The following is a 26,404-nucleotide window of genomic DNA, read 5'->3' on the forward strand; positions in this document are numbered from 1 at the left end:
TGGCTTTATGGAACAGACATAGAAATCTTATGTATGTCCAATATATGTAAAAAAAAAATGTGGTGGAAACTTAAAAACAATTTATTTAGCATTTAACTAAATCATCTAAAATTTAACTAATTAGCTAAAATTCCTTTCTTAGCATTTAACAGTTTAAAATTACTATTTTTCATTTCTGGCAGAGAGGATCTGTGGCTGGGGAGCAACCTTGTTGAGAAGGGGGAGGAATTTTTTCCAAGGAAAAAAAATTCACAGTGAAGTGGTTGGGCAGAGGATGGAGATGTGGTGAGGGAGATCTTTGTCCCTGAAGACCTCCAAAATTCTCTCCACTCTCAAAGTTTCCCCCAGTCCTTGCAATTTATGGGATGTTGCATGGGAGAGTTATAGCTCTGGCTAAGCAGGTCTCTCTGGCCACACTCAAGTAGTTATTTATCACTTAATACACGTGGATGAAGAGAATTTTTTTTTTTTTTTGCTTAAAAAATTAAGTTTCTAGCTCAAAATAAAAAAATACCTATTGTTTCAGGGATTAAATATATGATATTGAATGCAGCCAGTGTTTTCTGAAGGATTTAAACATTTCTGAAGTGTTTGGGCGCATCTTAGTGTTCGTTTCTCATCACACCTGCCCTTAGAAAGAAAAAACGCATTATATAAAAGAAAACTGTAAGGTAATAACTTCTTTTTAATCTGTTTGTATTCTTAAAAAAGATCATTACAAACAGGCATACAAATCCCAAGCCAGTAAGTAAACCTTGGGTTTCTAAAGGAAATATCTTGTGGTTAAGACAAAGCTGATCTCCCAGCAGGGTGTTTGTGGATCAGATCAGAGCACAGCTGCCATGCACAGAAGGTCCCTGACTTAGAAAGTGGAAGGAAACACTGGTGACACTCACAGAAGGTGGATTTTGGGTGAACACTGGAAAAACAAAAGATTTTCTCATGTTTTGCTCAGTGGGAATAGTCAAAACTAAGATCATGTCCTTTCTGGGCAAAGTTACAGGCATGAATGTCAGATCCTGCATCTCTACTGACAGAGAGGGACTGACCAAAGCCAAAGCCAAGATGCAAAAGGGAAGAGTTGGGCTGAGCTTGTTCAGGGTAAAACTATCACTGAGCCATCACATCAAAGGCTTTTTGCAATGGCCTATGGAAAATAGCATTTTAATAGCCACTTCCATTTAAATTCATGTTGCTTCCTCTCAGTATAGCCTTTCATGGGATGGGGCAGGATGCAAGGCAGCATTTTGGGACAGTCCCAGAAGAAAATTCAAGTAGTAGAGAGCTGCCAAAACTAGTGAGGAACAGCATCTCCAGAGCCTGTGATGAAGGAGAGCTGCTAAGAGAGAAGACATCTCCTTCCTGAGGTAATGGAGCAGGGATACATGTCTTGCCTTGGACAAGCTGGTCCTCAAAACCATCCGAGAAAGAACAGAGGACCTGACTGGGAGAAACCAGCTCCACGTCAGCCCAGCAAACTGTGTGTGGCCTGAGTCGTACCCAGCAAGAGATCTCACTCCTCAGAAATGCCACTGGTGTCAAGAAAGCATTTGACAGTCTTTGTTTCCTACTTACAGAGGTGTACCTTGGAGTGCCCTGACTTGCCCACAGAGATCCCACGGCTGCTCAAAGAAAAGCCTTAGAATAAACATAAAAAATGAACCTGCCCTGTGGATATTCTGGGGCTGGAGAGACAGGCACACTCATGTCCAGCACCTGAGAGTGCTCTTATTAACACCTTCCTCTACCTCCTCTTTCCATGGATTCTGGACTGATTTACACATCCCTTCTCTCTGTCACTTGCATCCCACTCTTTTATTCCTTTTCTAGGATCTCCTGCTACTTGGATATTTCTGGTCACTATGAAAAGATTCATTAACTCTTTGTGGGGAAAACTGGTCAGCTGGTTTAGATAATTTTGAAAATGTTCTTCTAAGGAAGAGCAAATACAGACTTTGTATCAGCACTGACACCTACGTGACTGAGACCTTTAGGAGCAAAGCTTGGGCTGAATGCCATGTTCTGCTGGTTTGAACCAAAAAGTAGATCACAGAATCATGGAATCATGGAATATCCTGTGTTTCAAGGGACCCACAATGATCACTGAGTCCAACTCCTGGCCCTGCAGGGGACAACCTCAAGAATTCAACTCTGTGCCTGAAAGTGTTGACCAAACACTTCTGGTTATATTCCACCAACATGCAGCCTGGGGAACTGAGACAGTGTTTAGCTCCCATAGAGGATAGTAAGGCTGGAGAGGAAGTTGCCAAAGGAAATTTGTCAGTCTCCTGAGTAAAAAATGGCTGTAAAGTCATTAAAATTGTACTTCAAAGAGAAGGGATCAGAGGAGGCAGATGGGGGCACAGCAAATCACTAACAGAATGGTGCTGGTACATGAATATGGGAGAATCATAGAATGTGCTGAGTTGGAAGGGCACAAGAATCATCAAGTCCAACTCTTAGCCATGCACAGGACCATCCCCAAGAGTCACACCATGTACTTGACAGTATCATCCAAACACTTCTTGACCTCAGGCAGCCTTGGTGCTGTGACCTGGGGAGCCTGTTCCAGTGTCCAACCACCCTCTGGTGAAGAATCTTTTTCTATTAACCTGCTTTTGGGGTGGCAACATTGGAGCAAGGAAGAGGTATGGGAGGCATCAAAATAGATTAAGAAGATCTTGCTGCTTGTAAACCTGTTATATTAACCACATCTATCTGGGAGAATGGAGAAGGGGTGTTTGATGGCATGTAGAGCAGGAGTTACTCACAAAGGAAAGCAGAAATACCCTGGGTTGTCACCCTGACTTCAAAATCCCAAACTCCACCAAACTCCTCCGGATGACTCTGTCAGTGTGCACCCTGCACTGGCACGGCCGCCCAGGTTCCAGGTGACTCACTCTGCTACAGGATATTGCAGGAGAGTATACTGAAAAAATAGGTGGACACCTGTCCCAGTGTCAGCCACACAACACACGTCTCAGATCCACCGCTGCCATTCAGACAAAGTTCCTTTGCAAAAGAGTTTGGTTTTGAGCTCCATATTTCTGAGGGTAAACACATGGTCCCAAGGGACTGTCAGCCATTGGGCTTCTGTCCTGCCTCGGGCTTGGAGACAGACTGGTTGCCATGATGGTTGACATGAAGGGAACAACCACCTCTCTCAGGAAGGGGGAACATATTTGCCTTCATGCTCTTAAAAATCTAGCATGTTGTCCCTAAATGTTTATCTCAGAAGAACATTTCAAATGATTTCATTAGCAGTGCCTCTCTGGGGACAAACACGTTAAATATTAGTTGTTGGGATGATAAGAGGTGTTATGACTTAGTAGCAGGAAGAGCTGCCAGCAGGTGTGGACAAGGAAGTCAGTACTGAAGATGGCTTCTGTGGAAATTGCAAATCGGAGTGTACACATAACTCCTTGTTTAGTAAATACCTCACTGATAAGATAATGGTTTCTGCAGAAGAGGTGGAGGGAGGGATGGCACGTATGTGCAGGGATAGATGAAAGTCTTGATGCAGAACACAACAATGATGCAAAAACTTATAACCAGCAGCCACAAAGATTCCAAGGGCCTTCTCCTGCCCTAACCCAGTTGCCTGGACAGTTGGGTTATTATTTCAGAATCTAATTGGCCCCACTTGGAGCTCTTCCACAGAATTACTGAGCTTTATCCTAATTCAGGTCCAATGATAGGTCACTATCTTACATAGCCCTAACACTCAAGGTCCCTTTGACTCAGCAGTGAGATAAGGCTATCACAGGATGGTGCCTTTATGGTTGAGGTGCTGTTGTCATAGTTAGTACTATAACAATGAGTTGATTTCTTTTTCTAACTTTGTCAAAGGTGCTTGCTGATCTTAGACAGGTGCCTTAGAATTTCCTTTTTCAGTTTCAGAGAAAACATTTTGATCTAGTTGGTCAGAAATAGAGTTGTGACTTTGGGATGTGGAAGAAGCTTCAGAGGGACCCTGTTGAGGGTAACAACACCTCCCAGGCAAATGTGAAAATTCTTTACAGGGGAACTAAGGGGAGGAGGACTTACATTGGAGTGTCTGCCTCCAATGTAAGTCCTGCTTGAGCTGTGCATGGAGATGGCGAGCTCATAGAGCTGAAGAGATTTGGCCCAGGCTACAGAGAATTTAGCCCTTTGATTGCATTTAGGACCAGACAGAGGCTTGCACTGACATCTGAACTTACAGCAGATATTTGGCTGCTCCACACAGGACCCGGCAGCCAACATGAAACCTGAGGCTGCTCTAGCATGTGGGAATGTTAAAGGATCACCACAAGGATCCTGGGGTCCAAACTCTCTATGGTTCTCACCCTCTATGGAGAACTGGTGGGCATATGACCTCCAGTGTTCTCTATTTTGGGGGAGTTCATCCACCAAGACATGGCGATGCATTAGCCTGAGGTCCTGCCAAGCCTCTCCTCACTGAGTTAGTTCTGAGAGGTGTTTCATAACTTGCAAACAAGGAAAACACATGTTGAATTTGACTGCTGTGAGTAAACTGAGTTATTTTCAAGTCAACAAAGTACCTATCTCCTTACCCAGTGATGCCACAACCCTGATCATTGACTGAACAGGCAAACATTTATTTTGGTTGAGTTAATGTAAAATGGAAGGGTTCTGCACGAGGCCACCTGTGGCTACGCCATAATCACCACAGCACTGCTATTCTGTGCCTTAAGGAACATGTACGGCCTCTGTGGTTGCTGGATGCCCACACACATAAATGAAAGAGAAATTAATTAGGGCTAAGTGCTAAGTATGGTTTGTCTTTGGCTGACAGTCAAAAGGGCCTGTCAGGCAGAGCTGAAGGCAAACAAAGAGAAATGGACCATGGCAAATGCTTCCAAACATCTTTGAAATGAAGATCTCAGAGGACTTGTAGCGGCTGGTGAAGTCCCTGTGATCCTGATGCAAGAGCAGGCCCAGTCAGCACACTGGAGACAGCTGCCAGCCAGGAAATGCGAGCAGGGAAAACACAGATGAGAAACGTGATGGGGATGTGATTCAGAAGGGATGCGGGAAAGAGAAGGGGAGGAAACTGAAGGCAAAGACAGTCATGGCAGGGAGGAACAGAATAGCTGAAGGAACCAGTTCCCCTGCCCCAGCAAAAAGCCACTTGTTGCCCAAAGGTTGGTAAGTAACCTCCCTCCTCCCCTTCTTGTTGCAGGGCAGGGGCAGAGGCTGCAGACAAAGGGCCATGTTGGCATCACTGCATCTTGAGAAGAGCCAGTAGGGACAAGACAGCACTTCAAACATGTCTCCCTTCCCTGTCAAGTGACACCCTGGGAAAACCAGCAGCCCAAGCTGGTTCTCCAGAGCACTCCCTGGTGTGCACAGAAGCCACTTTCACAGCAAGACAGACCATGTGGTGGTTGAAACACATATTTTGGGGGGCTGCCCAACACACCTGCCATCAGCCTGGTCTGAGTTATACCCACCGAGGAAATCCCAGCTGCATGCAAGGAACCAGTACAGCTTTGGCAATGCAGCCTGCAACTGGGCTTCAGAAAATGTAGGGAGTTCAAATGGAGAGAAGTTATCCAGAGCAACCACTGAGCCTGTGAGAAATCTCCCTTGGGAAAGGAGGAACAAGGCTGCATGGGAATGGACAGCTTCCTATGCATCCCCAGCCATGATTAATTCTAGGAAACTCTGCTTATTCAGGGTTTTAGTTGTAGATCAGCAATATTGCAGAAGAGAGTCCATGAGGAACACAGGATTTAGTGCTGCAGAAGATGAAGATGATTCCTGTGACAGCTTCCAGTGGAGCTCTTGACACCCTGCAATGCACCTGGGGAGCAAAACTGACACAAGAACCCAAAGGACTTGGATCACAGCAAGAGCCCTGAGTTCCCAGTGGAGCTCCTAGGCCATACTTCCAGTGTTTCTTCAGGTTTAGGGAGCCCAAGGGTCCAGCTGTGTGGTGCTGTGTGCAGGATATCATGGTGAATCCCACACAGATAATTAGTGTGGCAAGTTAAGACTGGAGTCAAACACATTTTAAAAAGGAGAGGCAACATGTTGTTTTTTGAGAAAACAACCATGTCTAGGAAAAGATGTCCATTCCATAAAACACAAATATTGCTGCTTCAATGGATTTGGCGGGAATTGCGTTGTTGTGTAAACACTGAGTAAGGTGTTTTGTCACAGCTTCCCTCACACACACACTTCCCCTGCCCTCAGAGTAACCACAGGAGTGGCTCACATGCACTGATTTGATGCTGATTCTGACTGATAAGTCTTCCAGGGAATTATGCTGAAAGGGGAAAAAAACCCCACATAGTCCTCATGTAACCGGGAGGTGAAACATTGTTATACGGAAACTAAATTCATAGATACACCCAATCATGCAATGAGGAGGAAGAAATAAACACAGGCTATTTTTAGTTGGTTCTGGCAACTTTGCATGACAAATCCTGTATATTTTCCATTCTTCCAAGGAAGTCAAAATTGGAAAGCTTTCAGCTGCAGAATGTTCTTAGAATACTCTTCTGTCTGATGAGCAGGGATAGGACCTGAGGGAAAGGTTGGAGCTGTGTCCAGGGAGGTATAGGTTGGATTTTAGGAAAAGGTTCTTCCTCCAGAGGATGGCCAGACACTGAACAGGCTGTTCAGGGCAGTGGTCACGGCCTCAAGGCTGACAGAGTTCAAGGAGTGTTTGGACAACACTCTCAGGCACAGGGTGGGATTGTTGGGGTGTCCTGTGCAGGGCCAGGAGCTGGACTTGTTGATCCCCATGGATCCCTTCCAACTCAGGATATTCCATGATTCTATGACACTGATGGGGATAATCTTTTTGAGATCTTGACCAACTCCATTTAAGTGGAAAACCCCTCATCCCTCAAAACCAGAACCCCTGAAGACTCCCCTCTTTTCCCCAATGAGCCATTTTAGCAGCTGAGACAACCACACTCCTATGATGCCATGTCCAGGTAAGCCCACAGACCAGTACTTTATTGGATTTTAGTCAAAGTGCAGGGTGCAGTGTTACCACCAGTACGGCCTGGAGCTGGAGCTGGGGCTGGGGCTGGGACTGGATCTGGATGTGGGCCTGGAGCCAGGGCTGGAGCAGGGGCTGGAGATGGAGCTGGGAATGGGGATGAGAATGGAGGTGGAGCAGGGGCTGGGGTTGGAGCCTGAAGCTGGGGCTGCAGGCAGGGCTGGGGCTGGAGCTCAGGGTTGGAACCAGGGCCTGGAGCAGGGTCTGGAGCTGAGGTCAGGGCCTGGACCTGGAGCAGGGGCTGGAGCTAAGTCTGGAGCTGGGACTGGCTGTGGAGCTGGAGCTGGAGGAGCTGGAGTTGGGGCCTGGAACTGGGGCTGCAGGAAAGGCTGGGGCCGGAGGTCAGGGCTGGAGCCAGGACCTGGAGCAGGGGCTGGAGCTGGGGCCGGGGCTGGAGCTGAGGCCTGGAGCCGCGGTTGGGGCTGTGGCTGGGCCTGGAGCGGGATCGGTCCCCCGTCCTTGTCCCCGTCCCGTCCGTACCCGGTCGGTGCCCGGGGGGCGGCGCCAGCCCCGGCAGGCGGGCGGGCGGGCGGGGGCCGGGGCAGGGGCGGCCCCCCCCGGCGGCGGCCCTTGGACCCGGTGCCGCGCCGAGCCTGAGCCATGGCGGCGGCGGCGGGGCAGAACGTGGCCGTGGTCGTGCACCGAGCCGGGGACCTGCGGCTGGTACTGCCGGGGCGGCGGGGCCGGGCGGGAGCGGGGCCGCGCTCCGGGGGCCGCGGGGCGGGGGGCCCGGCGTCAGCTCCCGCGGGTCTCGGGGCTGAGCCCCCGCACTTGGGGGTGTCCGGCCAACTCGGTCCCTCCCGTTCTTCCCCTCTGGTCCCCCCGGTGCCGGGCTGCGCGCGGTGAAAGGCAGCGGCTTCCACGTTCCTGGGGGTGGGGGTGCCCCGTGGTTGGGGCCCCTGCAGCCCCAGTCCCTGTATGGCAGCTTTGGGCTCCTCACAGCGGCACAGGGAATGACCCGGAGAGGGAAAGGAAAACGCACCTGCCCTCGTGTGCCTGGAAGGTGAAACATTCTTGCCGGAGAAATAAATTCGTGGATACACACATTCATACAAGCAGGAAGGTGCAATACTATTAGAAAAAAAGGTCTATTTTCAGATGGTTCTGCCAACTTTGCATGAAAAAGCCTGTACGTTTTCTGCTGGTTTTCCAAGCTTGGAAAACTTTCAGCTGCAGAATGCTCTTAAGGGACACTGGAGGGGATAATCTTCTTTAGATACTTGCTAATTCCGTTTGAGTGGAAAACCTCATATCCCTGATAGCCAGAATCCCTGAAATCTCCATTTTTTCCCCAACAAACCATTCTCACAGCTGAGACAGATGCTCCCAGGGAGCAGGGATGGAGGGTGGTTGTAGCTGCTTTGAGCTGTCAGAGCCCAGGTGAGGAGCAGAACAGAGGACTCAGAGAGAGCAGGTGCTGCAGGACCCTCCTGCACGGTGTGTGTTTGTGTGTGTGGGGGGGGTATTTTGTACTTTTAAAGTACTTCAGGCTCGTTCTGCTTCTCTCATTGTGAACAATTAGCTCCTCCTGGCTGCTGAATCATCATGGCGCTGTTGAGGATGTGTGTTTACCAGTTTGACGAGTGCCAAATGGGGGAAGGAAGATTTCCATGGGCAAACATTGGCAGGCAGCTTTCTGTACACAGAGTCCTTGCAGAAGGGCTCTTAGGAGAGCATAGACTTTGGATACCTGCAGTGCCTTGTTTGGGGGATGGTTATCAGGGAAGCGGTTGATTTTTCACCATTCCTGCCCAGCCCAAGCTGCATGTGCTGGAGTCTGAGTGGTGTCTGTGGGGGTGGTTCATGTGCAGCTCCCAGGCACCTTTGACACAATTGCACTTTCAGTACAAGCACATGGAGCCTGACTGCCAAAAGAAATAAATATGGGTTGAGGATTGAGGTGGTCCCTTTACTTCAAGAAACGTTTTCAAGATTTGTGACACTTGTGAGGTGGACACTGACTCCATCACATCTGTGTTGCTGGTCTCTAAATTGGATTACACCCAGACGTGTGACTTTTCCTTGGGATGTTTGACATTGGAGCTGGTTACCAGTGCCCCCCTGCCTCACTGGCAGCCCCTTGGTGTCATCCTCCTGGGCTTCCCTAAAGTTTCTTTGCCACAGTGTGGATGGTGCTCACTCTTTTGACCCACTGGTCATGGAAGGAGTCTCCACAGTGAGCTCTCAACTTGTTATCTATTATTGATACCTAAAGCTGGGTGAGACCATTTTCCCGCAATTCCCACACCTTTCTTGATTCTTGGCCATGTTTCCCATGGGAGAGTCACTGTGACCCCTGCCCTATGTGAAAATGCATTGACTTTGTTTTTGTTGACTCTCCTCTTGCCCTTGGGTGGTTGCCACAGGCTCAGGCTCCTGTTTGCTTCCTGGTGGGGATTTATTTGTTTTATATTTGTACTGTGGCCTCTCTTTTCCTGTCTCCTTTCACAGAAAACATTTGCTGCATTTCGTTTACCAGTCACCATTTCTTAACTTCTCAGTGAACACCACACAATAGCAGAACTTATGTCTCTGGTGTTCTCTGGTTTGGTCACTCCTATTTTCTACAAATCAGGCTGGAGGATTGACTTCCCACCAAGGTGTCTGGGTTTTTTAGGCACAGCTGTTACTGGGAAAAAAAAAAAGTATTCTTTTTTGTACACACACCTGTCTTCAGCTGGAAGTTGGCTTTATCTCTCACCATGGACTATTTTGTTCACTGTGTTCCTCAGTGGGACAAAACACCCCCCCCCCCATATTAAAATTACAGATACAGGTCTGAAACCAGAACACAATGCTGCAAAAGCTTATAACCAGCAGCCACAAAGCCTCTCAGGGCCTTCTCCTGTCCTCACCCATCTGCCTGGACAGTTGGGTTATTATTTCAGAATCTAATTGGTCCCACATGGAGCTCTTCCATAGAATTGCTGAGCTTTATCCTAATTCAGGTCCAATGATAGGTCACTATCTTGCACAGGCCTAACACTCAAGGTCCCTTTGACTCAGCAGTGAGATAAGGCTATCACAGGATGGTGCCTTTATGGTTAAGGTGTTGTTATTACAGTTAGTATTCTTTTTTAATTGCTTTAATTTAATTAATTGATTTCTTTTTCTAACTTTGTCAAAGGTGCTTGCTGATCTTAGACAGGTGCCTTAGAAATTCCTTTTTCAGTTTCAGAGAAAACATTTTGATCTAGTTGGTCAGAAATAGAGTTGTGACTTTGGGATGTGGAAGAAGCTTCAGAGGGACCCTGTTGAGGGTGACAACACCTCCCAGGCAAACACAAAAATTCTTTTGTTGCTCCTCGATAAGTGGAGGGGAATAAGAGGCCTGCACATGGAAAATTTCTGTTGGTTGAATTGTATGAGAACAATTCAATGTGTTTCCAGAGTTTCTTTTTCTGTGATGATGATGTACAAAGTCGGAATTGAGGAATATGTTGGGATTGAAATGTATTTAATTAGTTAAAATGCAGAACAGTGCTCCTCAAAATTTGAGCAGCAAATGGATTTTGACGGGTTCATTGTTGGCACTACTTTGGGGGGGCTTTTCTTAGAGACATGATCATTGAGGTGGATGCTCAGTGGGTGTTGTAGTGGCTTGGTGCTGTAAAACCCAATAAGATGATTCCTTTTGGGTTTTGATGCAGCTGAGGGAGCTTGGTGAAGGCAAAATGCCTGCAGATCTTTTGGGTGGAAGGGTGACTTGGGGTCAAGTGACAACTCTCTAACTCTCCTAACTCTAACTTTGTTCATCCCATAAAGAGGTGCCATGAGAATTACAAGAGGACACGACCTGAAGTGGGATTTAGAGTAAAGTTTAAAGATGATTTATACATTATTATTTATAAATAATTATGTAATTATTATGTATACATTATTATGCATAAATATTATGTATAAATTATGTATCAGTGGAACAGGGTGGTGAGGCCCTGGCACAGGTTGCCCAGAGAAGTTGTGGCTGCCCCATCCCTTGAAGTGTTCAAGACGAGGTGGGATGGGGCTTTGAGCAACCGGGTCTAGTGGAAGGTGTCCCTTCCATTGGAGCTTGATGATTTTTAAGGTCCCTGCTAACCCAAATCATTCTGTGATTCTGTACTAAAAATATTTCCTATTATTTATAATAATAACATAATCACCACAATATTAAGGCTTTACAGAAAGAGGTGGTTCAGAATTTTCCTGGTTACAGGTGATTTTTTTGGTCAGCCTTCAGGGATGATGGATTAAACTGAAGCTTGAGGCTGCTCTGGGGCAGAGAAGTTTAGTATGTGGCTCTTGTCTGGGCAGGGAAGGGAAATGTACTACAAAATAGTTTGGAGAATGGATTTCCAAACTGGCAGTTGGTCACTCAGAACAGATCCCATAATCCTCACCTGAGCCTGGAAAATGAGCTGAGCTTAAGAGGAAGGTCCTCATTGCACAACAGGGTCTTACTGAGCAGCCAGGACCAAACCCCTCATCTGCTTCTGGATTTACGTGAGCTAACTTGGGCTGGATTTCCACAAGGTATTCCCAGGGCTATGTACAAGCAGCTAAATGGTTTGTTTTTTTTTTTTCTTTTGTCCATAGGAAACTCGTCCAGTCCCAGAACCGGGTCCCAATGGTAGGTCTACAGATGATGCTTCTCTCTGCTTTCTTTACTAATCTCTTGGTTTTCTCATTCATTTATATATATATGAAATATTTCAGAGAAAGTATAAAATAGTCTGAAAAAGACTGTGTGGCTGAAACAGATAGTGCTGCTTTTCCAGCTGAAAAGAGGAGCTGGAGCAGTCACAGATAGCCTTTATCTGGCTTTCTCTGCTTCCTGTTCCATCAGTTCATGTATGTCACATTAAATGGCTCTTGGGACATGTCAGATGATCTTATTGCAGGACTAAATATTAATAGGGTGGGCATATGAGCTGATAGAAATTTGATTCACTAACTCTCCAGGGCTGAAATCACAGCTTAGGGAGAAGGAAAAATTAAATGGACTTGCTCTTTTATTCCTGCTCCAGCAATAGTCATGCCCCTCTTAAAATGTATTATTTTGTGGACCATATTTTTTGTTGACATGTCTTACCATATTTTAATGCTTCCTGGTTTGTGAATGCATGCATAGTTTATTATTTCATGGCTCATGAATGTGTGAATGTGCCGTTCTGGTGTATTTATTTGCTGCCAGTAAATTTGAATGTGTCAATACTGGCTTGGCCTTTGTGGTGGGGCCCAGCGCCAGCCCATGTGCTGCTCTCCCAGTGCCTGAGAAGGTGAGTTTTCTACAAAGAGCTTTTCCTGCTGTTCTGGTAGAGGTCCTCCTGCGCATGCATTCCGTTGGGATCTGCGGGTCTGATGTCCACTACTGGCAGCACGGCCGGATTGGAGATTTTGTCGTCAAGGACCCCATGGTGTTGGGGCACGAAGCTTCCGGGAGAGTCGTCAAAGTGGGCTCAGGGGTGACTCATCTGAAACCAGGTATCTGCAGCCAAAACTCTTTGTTTGGTTTTCCTGCTAATCAGTTCCCAAAAATGTGTCCATAGCAGGCTGGGTTTCTTTAGGTCATATAAATTTATCTGGGAGTTTGAGGTCACAGCGTGACATTCTCCTTCACAAAATGTCACTGTGCTGCTATTAATCACCCAGCTTGGCCACTGTGGTATATGATATTCCTTAGGTAGCTTTATCCTGGGATATCTTGAGCTGGCCTGGCTGTATTTTAATGCAGAGTAGAGCATATACCAGTATAAGGTGCCTTTTAAGGAAGCTTGATAAAGCTTCAGAAACCACACACCTTGCTCTTGCCAGCAACCTGCTGTTAATGTTTCTTCTCTGTGTGTGTTCTTGAAGTAGCAAAAGGCCTTCTGCAGTGCAGAGAGGTCACTGGAGTAACTGCTCCAGGCCCTGTGGTGTGACCTCCACTGCTCCCTGTGCTCCTGAATGTCCTAGAAAATGGGCTGAGCAGGGAATTTTGCAAAGTTTGCTGATGAGAGGAACTTAGGCGGGGTGGAGAGGATGCAGGAGAGCCAGCAAGACTTGAGAGGTGCTTTTAAGGTCCAGGTGAGATTCCATGCAGGTAAACATAAAGTGATGTCCACACCAGGAGAAACAAAACCAGCTTCGTAACAAAAATGCTCACTGCTGAGGGGTGAGACCTTTGGCTCTGACACTGAGCGTGGGAGTGTTGCCCCAGCAATGGTGAAAAATGCAAAGCACTGTTAGGAAAGGTACAGAGACTCAGTCAGAGGACATCAGTGCCCATCTGGATTCTCTGTGCAGTTCCAGTCTCCTTCTTTCCAAAGGGATATAAAAAGGTGAGGACAAAGGAGGACAAGGAGATGACGAGATGTGGAGCAGCATTTCTGTGACACGTCTCAGTAAGGAACTTTAGCTGGGAGCTTGAGAGACAACTCAAGGATGTGTGGCACAGGTCTGAGGACTCATGAGGGGCAGGGAGAGGCCATATAAAGCTTCCCTGCTCTCTGGTTCCTCCAATAAAAGAGAAGGGGCAGTCAGAACCACATACAGAACCACATACACTGAGATGTAGCAGACCAGGTAGTTTACACAGTGGAAAGACGAGGAGAAATTGTTCAGTGTTACTAAATACAGACAAACCTCATACAGCTTGTGAGGCTGTGAGAGCATCCGGAATGTGTGTGTCCTGCTCCTCTCACCCCCAGACATCCCCCAAGGCCATCTCTGAGGCGATGCTGGGGCCTAGATGGTTCTTTGCTTCTGTCCATTCTCGTACTTGTCACCATGTCTGGCTGGAAGCCTTTGATGGAGCTTCACTCAGAGATTGGCTCCAGTTGACTTCCTTTTCCCAATAAATGGGCTGGTTTCTGTCCCTTGTGTACTAGCAAGTTGTACTGTGGTCACACTGTTTTCTCTAGTATGGAGAAAACATAATTGCCTCATGATTGCAATTAAATAATCATGGAATCATAGACTGGTCTGGGTTAGAAGGGACCTTAAAGCTCATCTCATTCCACCCCCTTGCCATAGGCAGGGATACCTTTCACTACATCAGGTTGCCCTGGTCTCTCATGCCTCTCTTGTTCCAGGGTTCCTGTGTTTTTTGGTGCTAGTCACACCTGTGTGCCACCCTCTCCCTGACTGACATAACCTTTCCCTGGCAGGTGACCGTGTGGCCATTGAGCCGGGTGTCCCGAGGGAAATGGATGAGTTCTGCAAAACTGGACGCTACAACCTGTCCCCAACGATCTTCTTTTGTGCGACCCCCCCCGATGATGGGAATCTGTGCCGCTACTACAAGCACAGTGCCAGCTACTGCTACAAGTTAGTCTGTGCTCACTCTGTAGGGAAATACACACTCCCTGGGGGAAGCAATCACCTCTTGGCCCTTCTGAGTACTCTTTACGTGATTCCCAACAGGTTTTGTTGCCTTCTGATCCATAAATAACGTGTCTAAGCTTGGATGGCAGCCATTTTACAAAGGGTTTGTCAGGCAGGCATAGTTTATCCCCTCTGGTGCCAGACATAAAGATTTCTTGCTTGTCTTCCGGGATGTCACTGCTGCTTTACCCTTTAATTATTTCCCTTTTCCCATTTGCTCCCTGCTCTTGGTTTGTTTTCTGCTGTCTTTTTATATCCTTGCCCTCTTAGGCTGGTGCCTGAAGGTCTTTGTCTGGTTCTTTGGGCTGAGCTTTGCTGCTGCTGCTTTTCAGGAAACACCGTGGTGACTGCTGACACCTTGCTCTGTCATTTGAAACAAAGTCATCTCACTTGGAGCAGAGCAGGAACAAAAAGCAGTGGCCCTGTTGAGCTGTTTTTCTTGTGTGACTCTGAGTGTCCCCAGTAAGCTGCCAGCATTACACATCTGTTTTCATATCCAGTTCAGCAAACCTGAGAATGTTATCAGTTGTGGCAGGACTGACACATTTGCTTAGAAGCAAATCTGTGCTTAAACGCTCTGGCAAATCATAGAATCCCGGAATGATTTGGATTGGAAGGGACCTTAAAGCTCATCTTGTTCCATCCCCCTGCCATGGGCAGGGACACCTTCCACTTACTCAGGCTGCTCAGAGCCCCATCCAGCCTGGCCTTGAACATTTCCAGGGATGATGGGGCAGCCACTGCTTCCCTGGACAACTTGTGCCAGGGCCTTATATACTCTGGAAACCTGAAAAGGCCTCTGCAATATTATACCCACATAAGTGCCTTTAACAAGGAGTTAAAAATAGCCCAGTTAAAAATAGTGGCCCCCTGAGACTGCTCTACCTGTGCACCATGTTCTTTCTCAGTCTGTACAGGGGGGTTCTTCCATGAGCAGGAAGATCCTTGGTATCTGCACAGGGAGCATTCAGGATTGCAGCGGTTGGAAGGAGGCACTTGACTGCTCTTCTCCTGAGAGTCCTAAGGCAGGAAGCTTTCAAAGCATATCTCAAGCAGCTTCTGTCAGGATGAGGTGCTGCTCTGGATGGGACTAACATCTCACTGTCCAGACCCACTGTCACTGATTTCCTGTGTGTTAACATTTTATGACAACATCACAAGTTTTTGCATGGGAGAGCATGGCTGGTTTGTAGCTGTCTTCTTCCTGGGTTTTGCGCTTTTTTTCTCCAATTTGAGTAAATATAATTTTGGCTATCTTATTTTGGTTTTGAGCTTTGAAATGCAAAGCCTGGACTTGGTGCTCCTGGTTTCAGATCTGCAGTGCTGTGGCTGGCTGATGCAGAGCAGATTCCCTGGCATGAAGCTGCTCTGCCAGGACAGATTTGCTAGAAACAGCTGATGGCTGAGCTCAGTGGGCTCTTGCACATTTGGGCAGTTATTGTCTGTCCTGCTGGTGAGCAGACTCCCTGTTGGATACTCCAAGTAACTTGATGAAGGTGGGATCATACTGTGAACCTGCTCTCCCTATTGACAGGGCAGTGCCCAGATCCAACAGGAGCAAACGTGATGCCGAACTCTGTGACAGATGAACTCTTGGAGTCAGACCTTTAAAGCCTCTTGGAGATAAGGGACATACAGATATCTTACAGCTGTCTTCCCATAACCATCATATCCATTCCTTTGGCTTCATGTTGTCCTGGCTGAGATCTGACCTTGACCTTCCCAGGGCTGTCAGAAAAAACCTCCTGGCAGGCACAGCTCCCAGCACTCTCTGTTAAGGAGCCCATGCTGGTGGCTCCCTGGTGGGCAGCATTGTGGGGCTGAGATTTATTCTGTCAGCAGTTCAGAAGGGTTTCACCCCTCTCTGCCTTTTTCCGTCACTCACACTGGCTGCATGATGGGGCTGTTTCTGTCTAAAGACTGCTGGGAGAGTGTGTGCTGGAACCAGTCCTCTGGTTTAAAACACTTGGTGTATCAGGGGAGGAGATACCAGGTGTTATGGGGAGACCTGGACCTGCCTGCCTTTCCTGGTGGCATCACCTTTGGCAGCCAGACATTTTCTAAAAGTATGGAGCTGAATGATCCAACACGGGTGAGGGTTCTGGGATCTCGCTGGTGGGTCCTAGCCATGGGGCAGCCCTTGGGTTTGGTCCATATGCAACTGGGGAGTTTATTCCAAAGGGAATGAGTGGCAAAGGAGTCTTTGGGTTCACTCATCAAGTGCTGGAGAGTTGATGTGGGGAAGTTTGTGGGTCCCTGTGTTTGGTGCTTGAGCAAACCTCACTGGTTTAGGTGCACTTGATGCTGCTTCAGAGGAGAAAAACAGGCAATAGAACCTCTTGAAAGACATTCCAGCCTGACATTTTTCTTACCAAGGGTGAGAATTTTTTTTTTCCACTGATTTACACCCATGTTAGGTCTTCAAGTGTCATGGCTTTCTTTATCACCCTCATAAACCTCTTTGCTTGTGTCCCGTTCTTGCAGGCTTCCAGATAACGTCACCTTTGAAGAAGGAGCCCTTATCGAGCCCCTGTCAGTGGGAATCCATGCCTGTAAAAGAGCAGGAGTCACTCTGGGAAGCAAAGTCTTCGTGTCTGGCTCTGGTATGGTGAATGCATTCAGTCCTTTGGTTCCCTGTCTACTGAGAGGGAATGGGCAGGGCTCAGGCTGAGCTCCTGGTCTCTGCTGTCAGTGGGGGTCATGGCACAGCTCTGGGGGTTCCAAGGGGGACCTTGAGGCTGCCAGAGCCTCCTTTAGCCCAGGAACATGCAGGGCTCCGGGTTCAGTGTTCAGAGCCTGTGGCTGGTGCTGCCTGGCAGTGGTACATGTTCTCTTTCATCCCCTCTTGCCCAGGACCAATTGGCCTCGTTAATGTGATTGTTGCTAAGATGATGGGTGCAGCTGCCGTGGTGGTCACAGGTAAGTCCTTATATTCCTTGTGTGCCTTTTTCCCATGATACAACACTTTCACAGAATCACACAATCATTAAAGTTGAAAAAGACCTCTTAGATCATCAAGCCCAACCATTAACCCAGCATTGCCAAGCCCAACTGTGTCCGTAAGTGCCACATCCACTTTTTTTTTGAACACTTCCAGGAATGGTGATCCCACCACTTCCCTGGGCAGCCTGTTCCAATGCCTGACCACCCTTCCAGGGAAAATATTTTTCCCTAACATCCAACTTAAACCTCCCTTAGCACAACTTGAGGCCCTTTTCTCTTGTCCTGTCCCTTGTTCCCTGGGAGCAGAGCCTTACCCTCATCTGGCTCCACCCTTCTGTCAGGGAGTTGCAGAGAGCGAGAAAGTCCCTCCTGAGCCTCCTTTTCTCCAGGCTGAGCCCCCCAACTCCCTCAGCCACTCCTGGTGCTTCAGACCCTTCCCTGGCTCTGTTCCCTTCTCTGGATGTGCTTCAGCACGTTGACTAGTTCCAAATTATTCCTTCAAGTTTGCTGCTGGGGAAGGCAGCCCAGGCAAATCTGTTTGTGACTGGAGTAGTAGCATGTGCCTGTTTGGAGGGAATCCTGCTAAACTTCTTGTTCCCTGGGACAAGGCTTTTATCTCTGCCCTAATTGGGATCTCCAAGAAGATGCAGTTTGCAACTCCTCTGGTGGGTTAGAGGACCAGGGTCATAACTCCTGAATCCCAGCATGGACAAGTTGTGTGGGTGGAGTAGCCTCAAGGAGAACAATCCAGAATAAAGAGGTTAATCAATGGTCTGTGTATCAGGCCTAGAGACCTTCTTCAGACTTTGAGCAGGTATTTTGGAAGAGTCAGTGCATCTGTATGTCAGCTCTGAGTTTCATAAGCTCTGCTTGCTCCTGGTACCTCTGATCACTGGCTATTTTCTTTTAATTTCTCCATTTTGAGCTCTTTTTAAAACTTTGTGTTTTAGCTCTGGCTTATAAATCAAATTATAAATTATAAATCAATCAGGTTTTACCTTCCCTGTAGTGCCTTTATCTTAGACCTTCATAATATCTAGTGTTCTAGTGTCCACCCTGGCACGCAGACCAGGCAACACAATATATTTTATACCCTTTTTGGGGCTATTCTTGGAGGTTTGATTTTGGCAGGTTATTTTTTTTTTTCCTCTGGTGGTGCTGTGTGATGGCCTGGACAGTGTTTGCACAGTTTTTTTCTGTGTGCAGCCACACTGCTTCTCACTTGTCTTTGTGCTTCTTTCTGCTCCAGTTGGGGGTTTCATTTTCCACTGGTTATCCACATAGACTGAAATGGCCTTTTCAGAGTCCCTGCGTTTCAGAAATGGGCCTTCCTTGCACAACTGAGGTTTCTGGGCCAGCTGCTGCTTACAGCAATGTCTTTGTCTAGCTGCATCTGGAAAACCTCTGAGGAAGGAGATCCCATCTTTCAAGGTACCTACTCCAAGTTTGCACCACCTCTTAATGAGGAAGCTTTTCCTGGGGTGCACTCACAAACTGTCATTTGTGGGGATTTCCCCTTGTCTGCAAGAGATGAAATGAGTTTTCATCACCTCTGCAGCTGCCCTTGAGGTTGTTGCAGAGCTGTTACATCTCCCCTTTTTATCCCATGCTAAGGCAGCCCAGCTGCCTGCACCTCTCATCCAGGGTTCAGTCTCTCTCTGTAGCTTGTCCAAAAGAAGGGAGAGCTGGAGAAACCTCAGGATGTTCACTGGTTGAAATCTCCATCTGGGGTTCGAGTAGGGCCTGGAATTAGTGTCTCCAGCTCTCACTGAAACTCTCTGATCCTTCTGAGTGGTGATGACCAGAAGGAGCAGTTACAGGTGCTGCTTGACAATGAGCAATGGTTGCTGCAATGCTTTTGGGTCAAAGCTCCAACCTGGACCTGTCAGAAGGCTGCTACTCCCATGCTTTGGGCCAGGTGTATTTTTGAGCTCTCGACTACTGTGTTTCCATCTTTGGGGTAAGAGATAAAATTCAGGTCCCACCCTCTTGCCTTTGCAGAAACATCCTTCAGTAGTAGCTCAGGTCAAAAATCGAGGCAGATTATTGCCTTCTCCTCCCTTAATCCTCTTGCTGCCAAATCCAGGGCATTTTTAGTTCTGCTGGCCTCACCCTGAAGGTGTGTGTGCTTGATGGACGGGATCAGTCCACACCTCAGATTTTGTGAAGTGTTGTCATTTGTGGATGGTGTTTGCTGTAGCAGGAAAAACAGCTCTGCTCCTGAATCACGTATGAGGAACTTTGCTGCCCAGCTGGGCTGGTGCAGGGGCTGGGGGTGACCCCGTTCCTGGGTGGGGAAGAGCTTGATGAGCTGGCAGGGGTTAGTGGGGCTGAGGCATCTGGTTCAGCCTGTCACCCCATTCCCACTCCTGCCTGTGTGTATCTTCCCTGTAACTGCGAGCTGCTGCTACCTCTGCCCATAGGCTGCTGCTGAGGGGCCCTGGGTGAGCTGCTCTGGGTATCATGTGCCACAAGACTCCAAGTGGCCACAGAAAGTTCCTGGTGCCTGGTTTGTAGGGTCAATAGGCTTGAATACATGGAATTACCCCTTCTTATCTCTATGTGCTGGTCTAGGTAGTGATTGTGACTCACATCTTGCACACAAGAGTTGCTGAAAGACACTCATGGAGGTGCTGTCCCAAGTCAGTTATTTGTGTATGACATGAGCTGAGAAGTGGGTTTGGTTTGGCTCGTTGCCCCTTGGGATTTTGCTGCCCTTCTCAGGGAATTGTTTTTTGTGTCAGCTTTAGGAGCCAACACCCATGAGATTCCTGTCTGCCCACAAAGCCCTTCTTGTATTTTGCGATCAGGTTCTTTGAATTCATTGCCCGGAATTTTTATGATGTGTTTGTCTGAGGAGCTTTGTCTGTGCAGCACTTAAGGCTTTAAATGTTTGTGTTTATTTTGACAAGCTGCTCACAAATATAGAAATATTTAGAAAAGCTTTTTCCTTGCCTGGGGAGAACTCATCTCCTGTAGCTTCTGTCTTTGTTTCACCTGGAGTGTTTGATGTATTTAACGGGCTCCAGCTGGATGAGAAGATCAATTTGTTTCCTGGGTCCTCATCTACTCTTCACAAAGGTCTGTGTCTTTCTCCACTCCACTACTGAGTGGGTGTGATTGATATTTATGTACAACCTTCTCCTGTCCTTCTGCCTTGCTGCTGCTCCGAAAAGCTGCTTTTCCCCTTAGAAACACATAAAAGCCCAGAAAGTGAAGGGACCACTTAGGTGTTTGAATGGCAGTGTTGGGCTCTCTTGTCTTGCTCTGTCTGTCACTAAAGTTGCATTTAATAATTCCTATTTAAGGGAAATTATTGCTCTTGTGCTATCTGAACGCTAAGTTCTGGGTGGTGGTGCCTCCAGAAACCCTAGAAGTCAAGGTCAGGGAGGATGAATAACTGTCCAGAGCTCAACTCTATTGAGAAAGAAGATCAACACAAAGAGTGTGAGAGCTTCAAGAATAATTAGCTGTCAAGTTGGCTCATAAGCCATCATGAGAAGCTTAAAGGTAATTTGATAACTTATTTGGAAGCAGAGACACGGGGCTGCTCTTGTTCTGGCAGCAAAACTTTAATTAGCTGCAGTGGCCAGGAAGTGAAAACAGATTTCTGACTAGAGACAAGATGCAGCCCTGTAACTGTATAATGGATCATTTTCCCAAGAGCTGTGTGGGGTTTGGCCTAGTAAGGTTTGAAATTCAAACAGCTTGGTCCCTCCCAAGACTCACAAGTGTCTGGAGCTCTGAACAAACCAGTAACCTACAGATCTGTCTGCTTCAGGAAGCACTTCATGGTGATTTACTTAGGCCAGAGTTGTTACTTCAGTCTTGAGCAGGGCTGATGGTTCCATGTGCCTTTCTGAGCCAGGACTTCCTTCCTGAGCAGGTCAGCAAACCAGAGGCCAACTACAGTGAAAGGCTTTTTTTGCTGCCCGAGAGTGATTTTTGTGACCACTTTGAAACACACTGGCTGTCCTGTCACTCCAGGACAAAGCCTCTGGATTCTTTCTGCCAGAGAGACAGTTTAAAACACTTTAGTGACTGGGAAGATACTGAAAATGGCTGAGCCCAGCTGTGTCTGCTGTGAGCTGGTGTTGTGAGACCAAACTTCACAGGGAATTGGGTCCATTGCTGGGAGCACTGTTGAGCCCCGTGGTCTCCTTGGCATACACAGATTGAGGAGACATCAACCATGCTGGGCAGAAGTGTTTCTTATCACTTCAGGTTGCCTCCAAAAGTCCCCGCCCATGCTCTTGGGGCACAGAAGGTCTCTGAGTGCAGCTCAGCTGGGGTCAAGCATGACCATACGTATGGCCTGGAGCCCAATGCCCAGAGCTTGGGAGGGACAGACCTTACTAATCCTCCTGCAGCCACAGGAATGAGAGCCCAGGCTCAGTTTAGGCTTCCAGGGTGATGCTGCCCTTACTTTTCAGCCTTAGCTTTTCCTCTTTCATCTACATTTCATTCCCTTTTGTTATCCATTCTTGAAACTCCCTCTACAGCTCTTCTGGGTGCTCATCTTGGTGGGTGTGCCCACACCTGGCATACCAATCCCTCCCACTGCCTGTGGGGTCTTGTCCATCATCAGCCCTGCCAGTGAGTCCCATCCTGTTCCCTGTGTGATGGGCAGGTAGAACCTTTGGCCCAGCTCCCTCCTCAGCATGTGACTGAGTCAGAGTGGCTCATGTCAAAGCACTGACCTCTTCCTCCTTCTCTTTTCCCTTGATATTTTCACCCCATCTCTGACCTCTCTGAAGACTGTACCCTGGTGAGAGGGGTGTTTTGCTCCCCTCTGTGTGTCCTAGAGAGGAGTGTGCCCATGGCAAAGGCATCGTTTTCTGAGTCTTCAGGCTCAGGACATCTGAGAGGAGACACTGTTCACCCCTCAATTTTGGGTCTAGGAAATCTTGGCTGTTACAGCTCTTGATTCAGCCATCATTTCCAGTACCAGCCTGCAGACTCCTGTAGACTACTGTTTTAGTGCAGGGCAAAAAGTTTTTTTGGCCTGGGAAATGCCACTCTACTCCTTAGCTGTCCAACTTCTTATCTCCAGAGATGTCCTGGTCACCAATGGTGCCTGCAGAGGGATGGGTGGCTTCCTTCCACAGGATGTGGAAGAGAAGAGACAGTGCCTACCAGGGCAACTTGCTTCATGGTACAAACCATCCTGTGGATTTTCAGAAGGTATTTACAGTGCTGTCAAGAACCCTCAGGACAGAGTACTGGAATCGAGCCATGCCCTCACAGATGTTTATCATCACCAGCTTTGTTGCCCTGTGTTCGTGGGGTGTCTGAGGTCCACCCTATTACCAGATCCACTCTCTTTTTTCTTTATGGGCTTGTCTGTTCGTTCATCTGTGACAGAAACTGTCTGAGAGACGCTCAGCAGTCTCCAGTGCTGTTACCAGGAGGGTAAAGAAGCAGGAGATGTCTGTGACAGCAGAGACACGTAGTGCTGACAACTGATGCTTTCTGCAGTTCACTCAGCCAAAAGCACCAGCCGAGGGTTCTCTAAGGAAGCACTCAGAGACCTCGTGGTCTGCTCTCATCTGGTACCACATTAATGATCCTCTGAGCTTGAGGTCTCCTGTCAAAAGGCTTCTTGGTGCTGTGCTGTCCACACCCAGGTGATTTCTGGGCCATCAAGGAGCAAGATCAGAGCAACCTTGCCCCTGGTTTGTGTCCTTTGGGAAGTGTCCTTGGGGGTAGGAATAAGTAATGTGAAGAGCCAGGGAAGGAAAATGGTGGTTTTTTGCCTTGTTTTACTTTTCCCCAGATTTATCTGCCTCTCGCCTGCAAAAGGCCAAGGAGGTGGGGGCAGATTTTACCGTTCAGGTGAAGAACGAGACCCCGCAGGAGGTGGCCTCCAAAGTGGAAGGTGTGCTTGGCTGCATGCCCGACATCACTGTGGAGTGCACAGGGGTGCAGACCTGCATTCAAGCTGGCATTTACGTGAGTACCACTTGTCCCCAAGGCAGAACAGGGATGGCATTGGTCTGGTTTTGTCTGGGATGCTGCAGTGAATGAGTTACTTCACTCTCATGGTGCTTAATTTCACTGGGCTTGGTATGGGGAGAGAAGGTGCTCATTAGACAGCAAACAGAGGCAGTTGAAGAGTTAACGGTGGCATGGGAATAACTGATAATTGATGCTCAGATGCTAAACTACTTCCCAAAGAGACCCCAGTAAGACCCCAAAACCCAAGCATGGCTGTGCAGGGAGCTGGTACGAACAGGGCATCACCTTCTGTTAAGCTGAAGTTGCGTCCAAATAAGGAGAATAACGAAGAAAATTAATTCCAGAAGGTGAGGGAAGCAGTTAAGGAAGGGATATTTTGCTGCCATGAACATACTAACAAAAGGATGGGGCGAAGGTAGTGGGGAGCTTCACAGGAAAAGGACAGGAGGGGAATGGGACAAGTGGCAAAAAGAGAAATTCCAGTGAAGCACCAGGCTTAGTTTTAAATCTTTCCTATTGAAATCCCAAAGTACTCTTCGCAGACCTAAATGCCAGCCATTTTTCAGAATGAGATTTAGATACCAGAATCTTTCAGATATTTTCAAAAGATTGAATTTTTGGCCTTCTGTGTGTTTCACTCTTATGGGCTCCTGACTGCATCCTGCCTCTCCCATGGCTTCTCCTGCATTCACTGCAGCCACAAAATGTGCCTTTATTTTTGACAGACCTTGCACAGGCTCCAGCAACTGCATTCTGCAAAATGTAACATGTTTGTGTGTTTGTTCTCCAGGCCACTCGTTCTGGTGGGACCTTGGTGCTCGTGGGGTTGGGACCTGAGATGGTGACGGTGCCCATTGTGAATGCTGCCGTGCGGGAGGTGGATATCCGGGGGATATTCCGCTACTGCAACACGTGAGTCTCATGCAGGGTGGGCTCATGTGTCTCCAAGCTTGTCTTTAGAATTATTCAGAGCTATAGCTTCTTACCAGTGGAGAAAGAATCTTTGCTTGATCTATAGCTCTCCAGGAAGAATTTATGGGATGTTGTCAAGCTCCTTCTTAAAATGAGAAAATGTCTTTAGGCAGTTTGGGAATTAGATTAGCTGCTGCATCCCTTTGTACCTCTATTGCTCTAAGTTGGCCCATTCCTAGTTGGACTCCATGACTGTAGTTGGACTTGATGATCTTTGGAGGTCCTTTCCAACCTCAGTGATTCTATGATTCTAAGTGGAACAGCAATGCAATCCAACTGAAGAAGCTGGAAGCTGACTGAGGCTTTTCCTTTCCTCTCCTGCACTCAGTCCATGAGTTTGAGCTCCACAGTGGTCAGTGTACAAGCAAGGAGGCCAGGTGAGAGGAGAGCAGAGCATGGCAGTTTGGTTTTCCTTCAGTACTTCCAAAGCAGTTGTTTCCTTGATTTTCACTTGCTTCCTACTCAGCCAATTGTCTGTGAAGCAGAGCCTGCTTCCTCAGCACTTAGCAGCCCAGCTCAGTTGGCTTGTCCCATCTCCCATGCTGGATGCTTGAGATTCCCTCTCCAGAAGATTCTTTGCAGGCAAAAGTCCCCTTGGCTGCTTGGGCTAAGGAGATAACTGGAATGAATCAGGCTCCTCCCTGCTCTTTCCTTGGGCTCCAAATCAGTGCTTGCTCTCATCCCCTGCTGTTTCCCTTGCAGGTGGCCCGTGGCCATTGCTCTGCTTGCATCCAAGCGGATCAACATCAAGCCCTTGGTTACACACCGCTTCCCCCTGGAGAAGGCTCTGGAGGCGTTTGAGACCACCAAGAGGGGCGAGGGGGTCAAAGTCATGCTGAAGTGTGACCCCACTGACCAGAGTCCCTGAGTTGCTGCAGTGCCTGGCCCTCACCCCACTGCACCAGCCTGCCTGGGATGCGCAGGATGAGTCTGCAGGAAGGAGGTTGATGTGGGGCTGTTGCATGTTTGGGGTCACCTTGCACAGGTACTTCTTGTACCTAGAAAATCAAAAGGTGATGAGGGTGAGTGGCACTGGGATACACCATTAGAGCACTAACAGATAGCTATGAATGGATAACCAATAGTTTGAATCAAGATGTTGGGGTAGAGATGAGGGTTTTCACAGTTGGCTCTTCCTCAGCCGCCCCCCAGCAGAGCCTGACCTGGTTCCTCTGTGCTGGGGGACGTGCTGGCACTCCACCTTCCCATCCCACACTGCAGCTCTTCCTGCATGACAATCCCTGGATGTGAGATAGCCCTATATGAATATTTCCCTTTCCTATTGCACCTTCCCTCAGGGATGCTCAGGGATTGTACAACCTGTGGAACAAAGCCTGGCCATCCCCACTCCAAGGGGAGCACCAACATATTCGGGTCTTCTCTCCATGCTCTTTGCAAATATCCCACAGCTCAGAGCCCAGGGTTTTTGTGAAGCTGGTCTGGAGGCCAGCAGGGACCACAACTCCTGTGTCATCCCCTAGTAGCTCCTTGTGGGACCACTTCAGGCTGGGAAACTGGGACTGCTGAGGGCCCTGTCCCCATGTGGCTCCCCGGGAGGGGCTGCTGTTGGAGGACACAGCTGCTTTTAGCATGGAGGGGAACGCAGGGGAGCCATAAGGCGACAGCATCATTCGAAGGTTTTACCACTGCGAACAAATCATACTTTTGGGGGAATATTGGGCCTTCCTGCTGAGTTTGTGAGCCATGAATGAGGTACTAATAAGGTAGCAGGTTGCAGATAAAATCTAATCTTTGATTACAGTCATGTAATTTTACTACTGAGAGATCAGTTCCTTCCTTGGGCTGGTACTGAACTTTCCTCAATAAATGCTGCCTACCTGAGACCTGCCTGGTATGTCCCTTTAAGTGTGTGGTGGCAGGGTTGGAGGAGTTTCTGACTTTGGGCCCTGGTGACTGTGCAGACCTGGGCCTTGCCAGGCTACAGGTTGAGCTCGATGTTGGCAAGACTGTGAGACCTCAAATGATCCAACAACTTGCAAATCAAAACTTATGTTTATTCCAGAGGTGGCCAAGTTAATCCTGGCAGAGGTGGAAGCCCCCAAGTCAATGCTGAGGTTTACAGGGATGAGACATAACCCAAGGGAACTTTCTGTTGCCAGAAGAAATGGCCAAAGTATGTGCCCAGCACATTCCAATGCTGGGGGGATT

The 26,404-nt window shown here is 48.0% G+C and overlaps 1 protein-coding gene across 1 annotated transcript; it reads left to right on the forward strand.

Moving 5' to 3' along the window:
- Window positions 1–7,578: 7,578 nt before the first annotated feature.
- SORD (sorbitol dehydrogenase) lies at window positions 7,579–26,082 on the forward strand. The gene is made up of 9 exons (XM_027889754.1): window positions 7,579–7,681; window positions 11,594–11,627; window positions 12,317–12,481; window positions 14,146–14,305; window positions 16,847–16,965; window positions 17,216–17,281; window positions 23,082–23,257; window positions 24,054–24,175; window positions 24,938–26,082. The coding sequence occupies exons 1-9, from the start codon at window positions 7,619–7,621 to the stop codon at window positions 25,101–25,103; spliced, it is 1,071 nt and encodes a 356-aa protein (XP_027745555.1). The 5' UTR covers window positions 7,579–7,618; the 3' UTR covers window positions 25,104–26,082.
- Window positions 26,083–26,404: the final 322 nt, after the last annotated feature.

Source organism: Empidonax traillii, unplaced genomic scaffold (assembly GCF_003031625.1).
Source record: "Empidonax traillii isolate 1590-97213 ecotype Southwest subspecies unplaced genomic scaffold, ASM303162v1 scaffold12:size2584012, whole genome shotgun sequence".
Lineage (NCBI taxonomy): Eukaryota > Metazoa > Chordata > Aves > Passeriformes > Tyrannidae > Empidonax > Empidonax traillii.

Excerpts from the sequence above, each read along its gene's own strand:
- SORD (XM_027889754.1), top strand. The coding sequence starts at position 7,619 with ATGGCGGCGGCGGCGGGGCAGAACGTGGCCGTGGTCGTGCACCGAGCC. Across the intron at positions 14,306-16,846 it reads AGTGCCAGCTACTGCTACAA|GCTTCCAGATAACGTCACCT; the intron begins GTTAGTCTGTGC and ends CCGTTCTTGCAG. Across the intron at positions 17,282-23,081 it reads AGCTGCCGTGGTGGTCACAG|ATTTATCTGCCTCTCGCCTG; the intron begins GTAAGTCCTTAT and ends ACTTTTCCCCAG.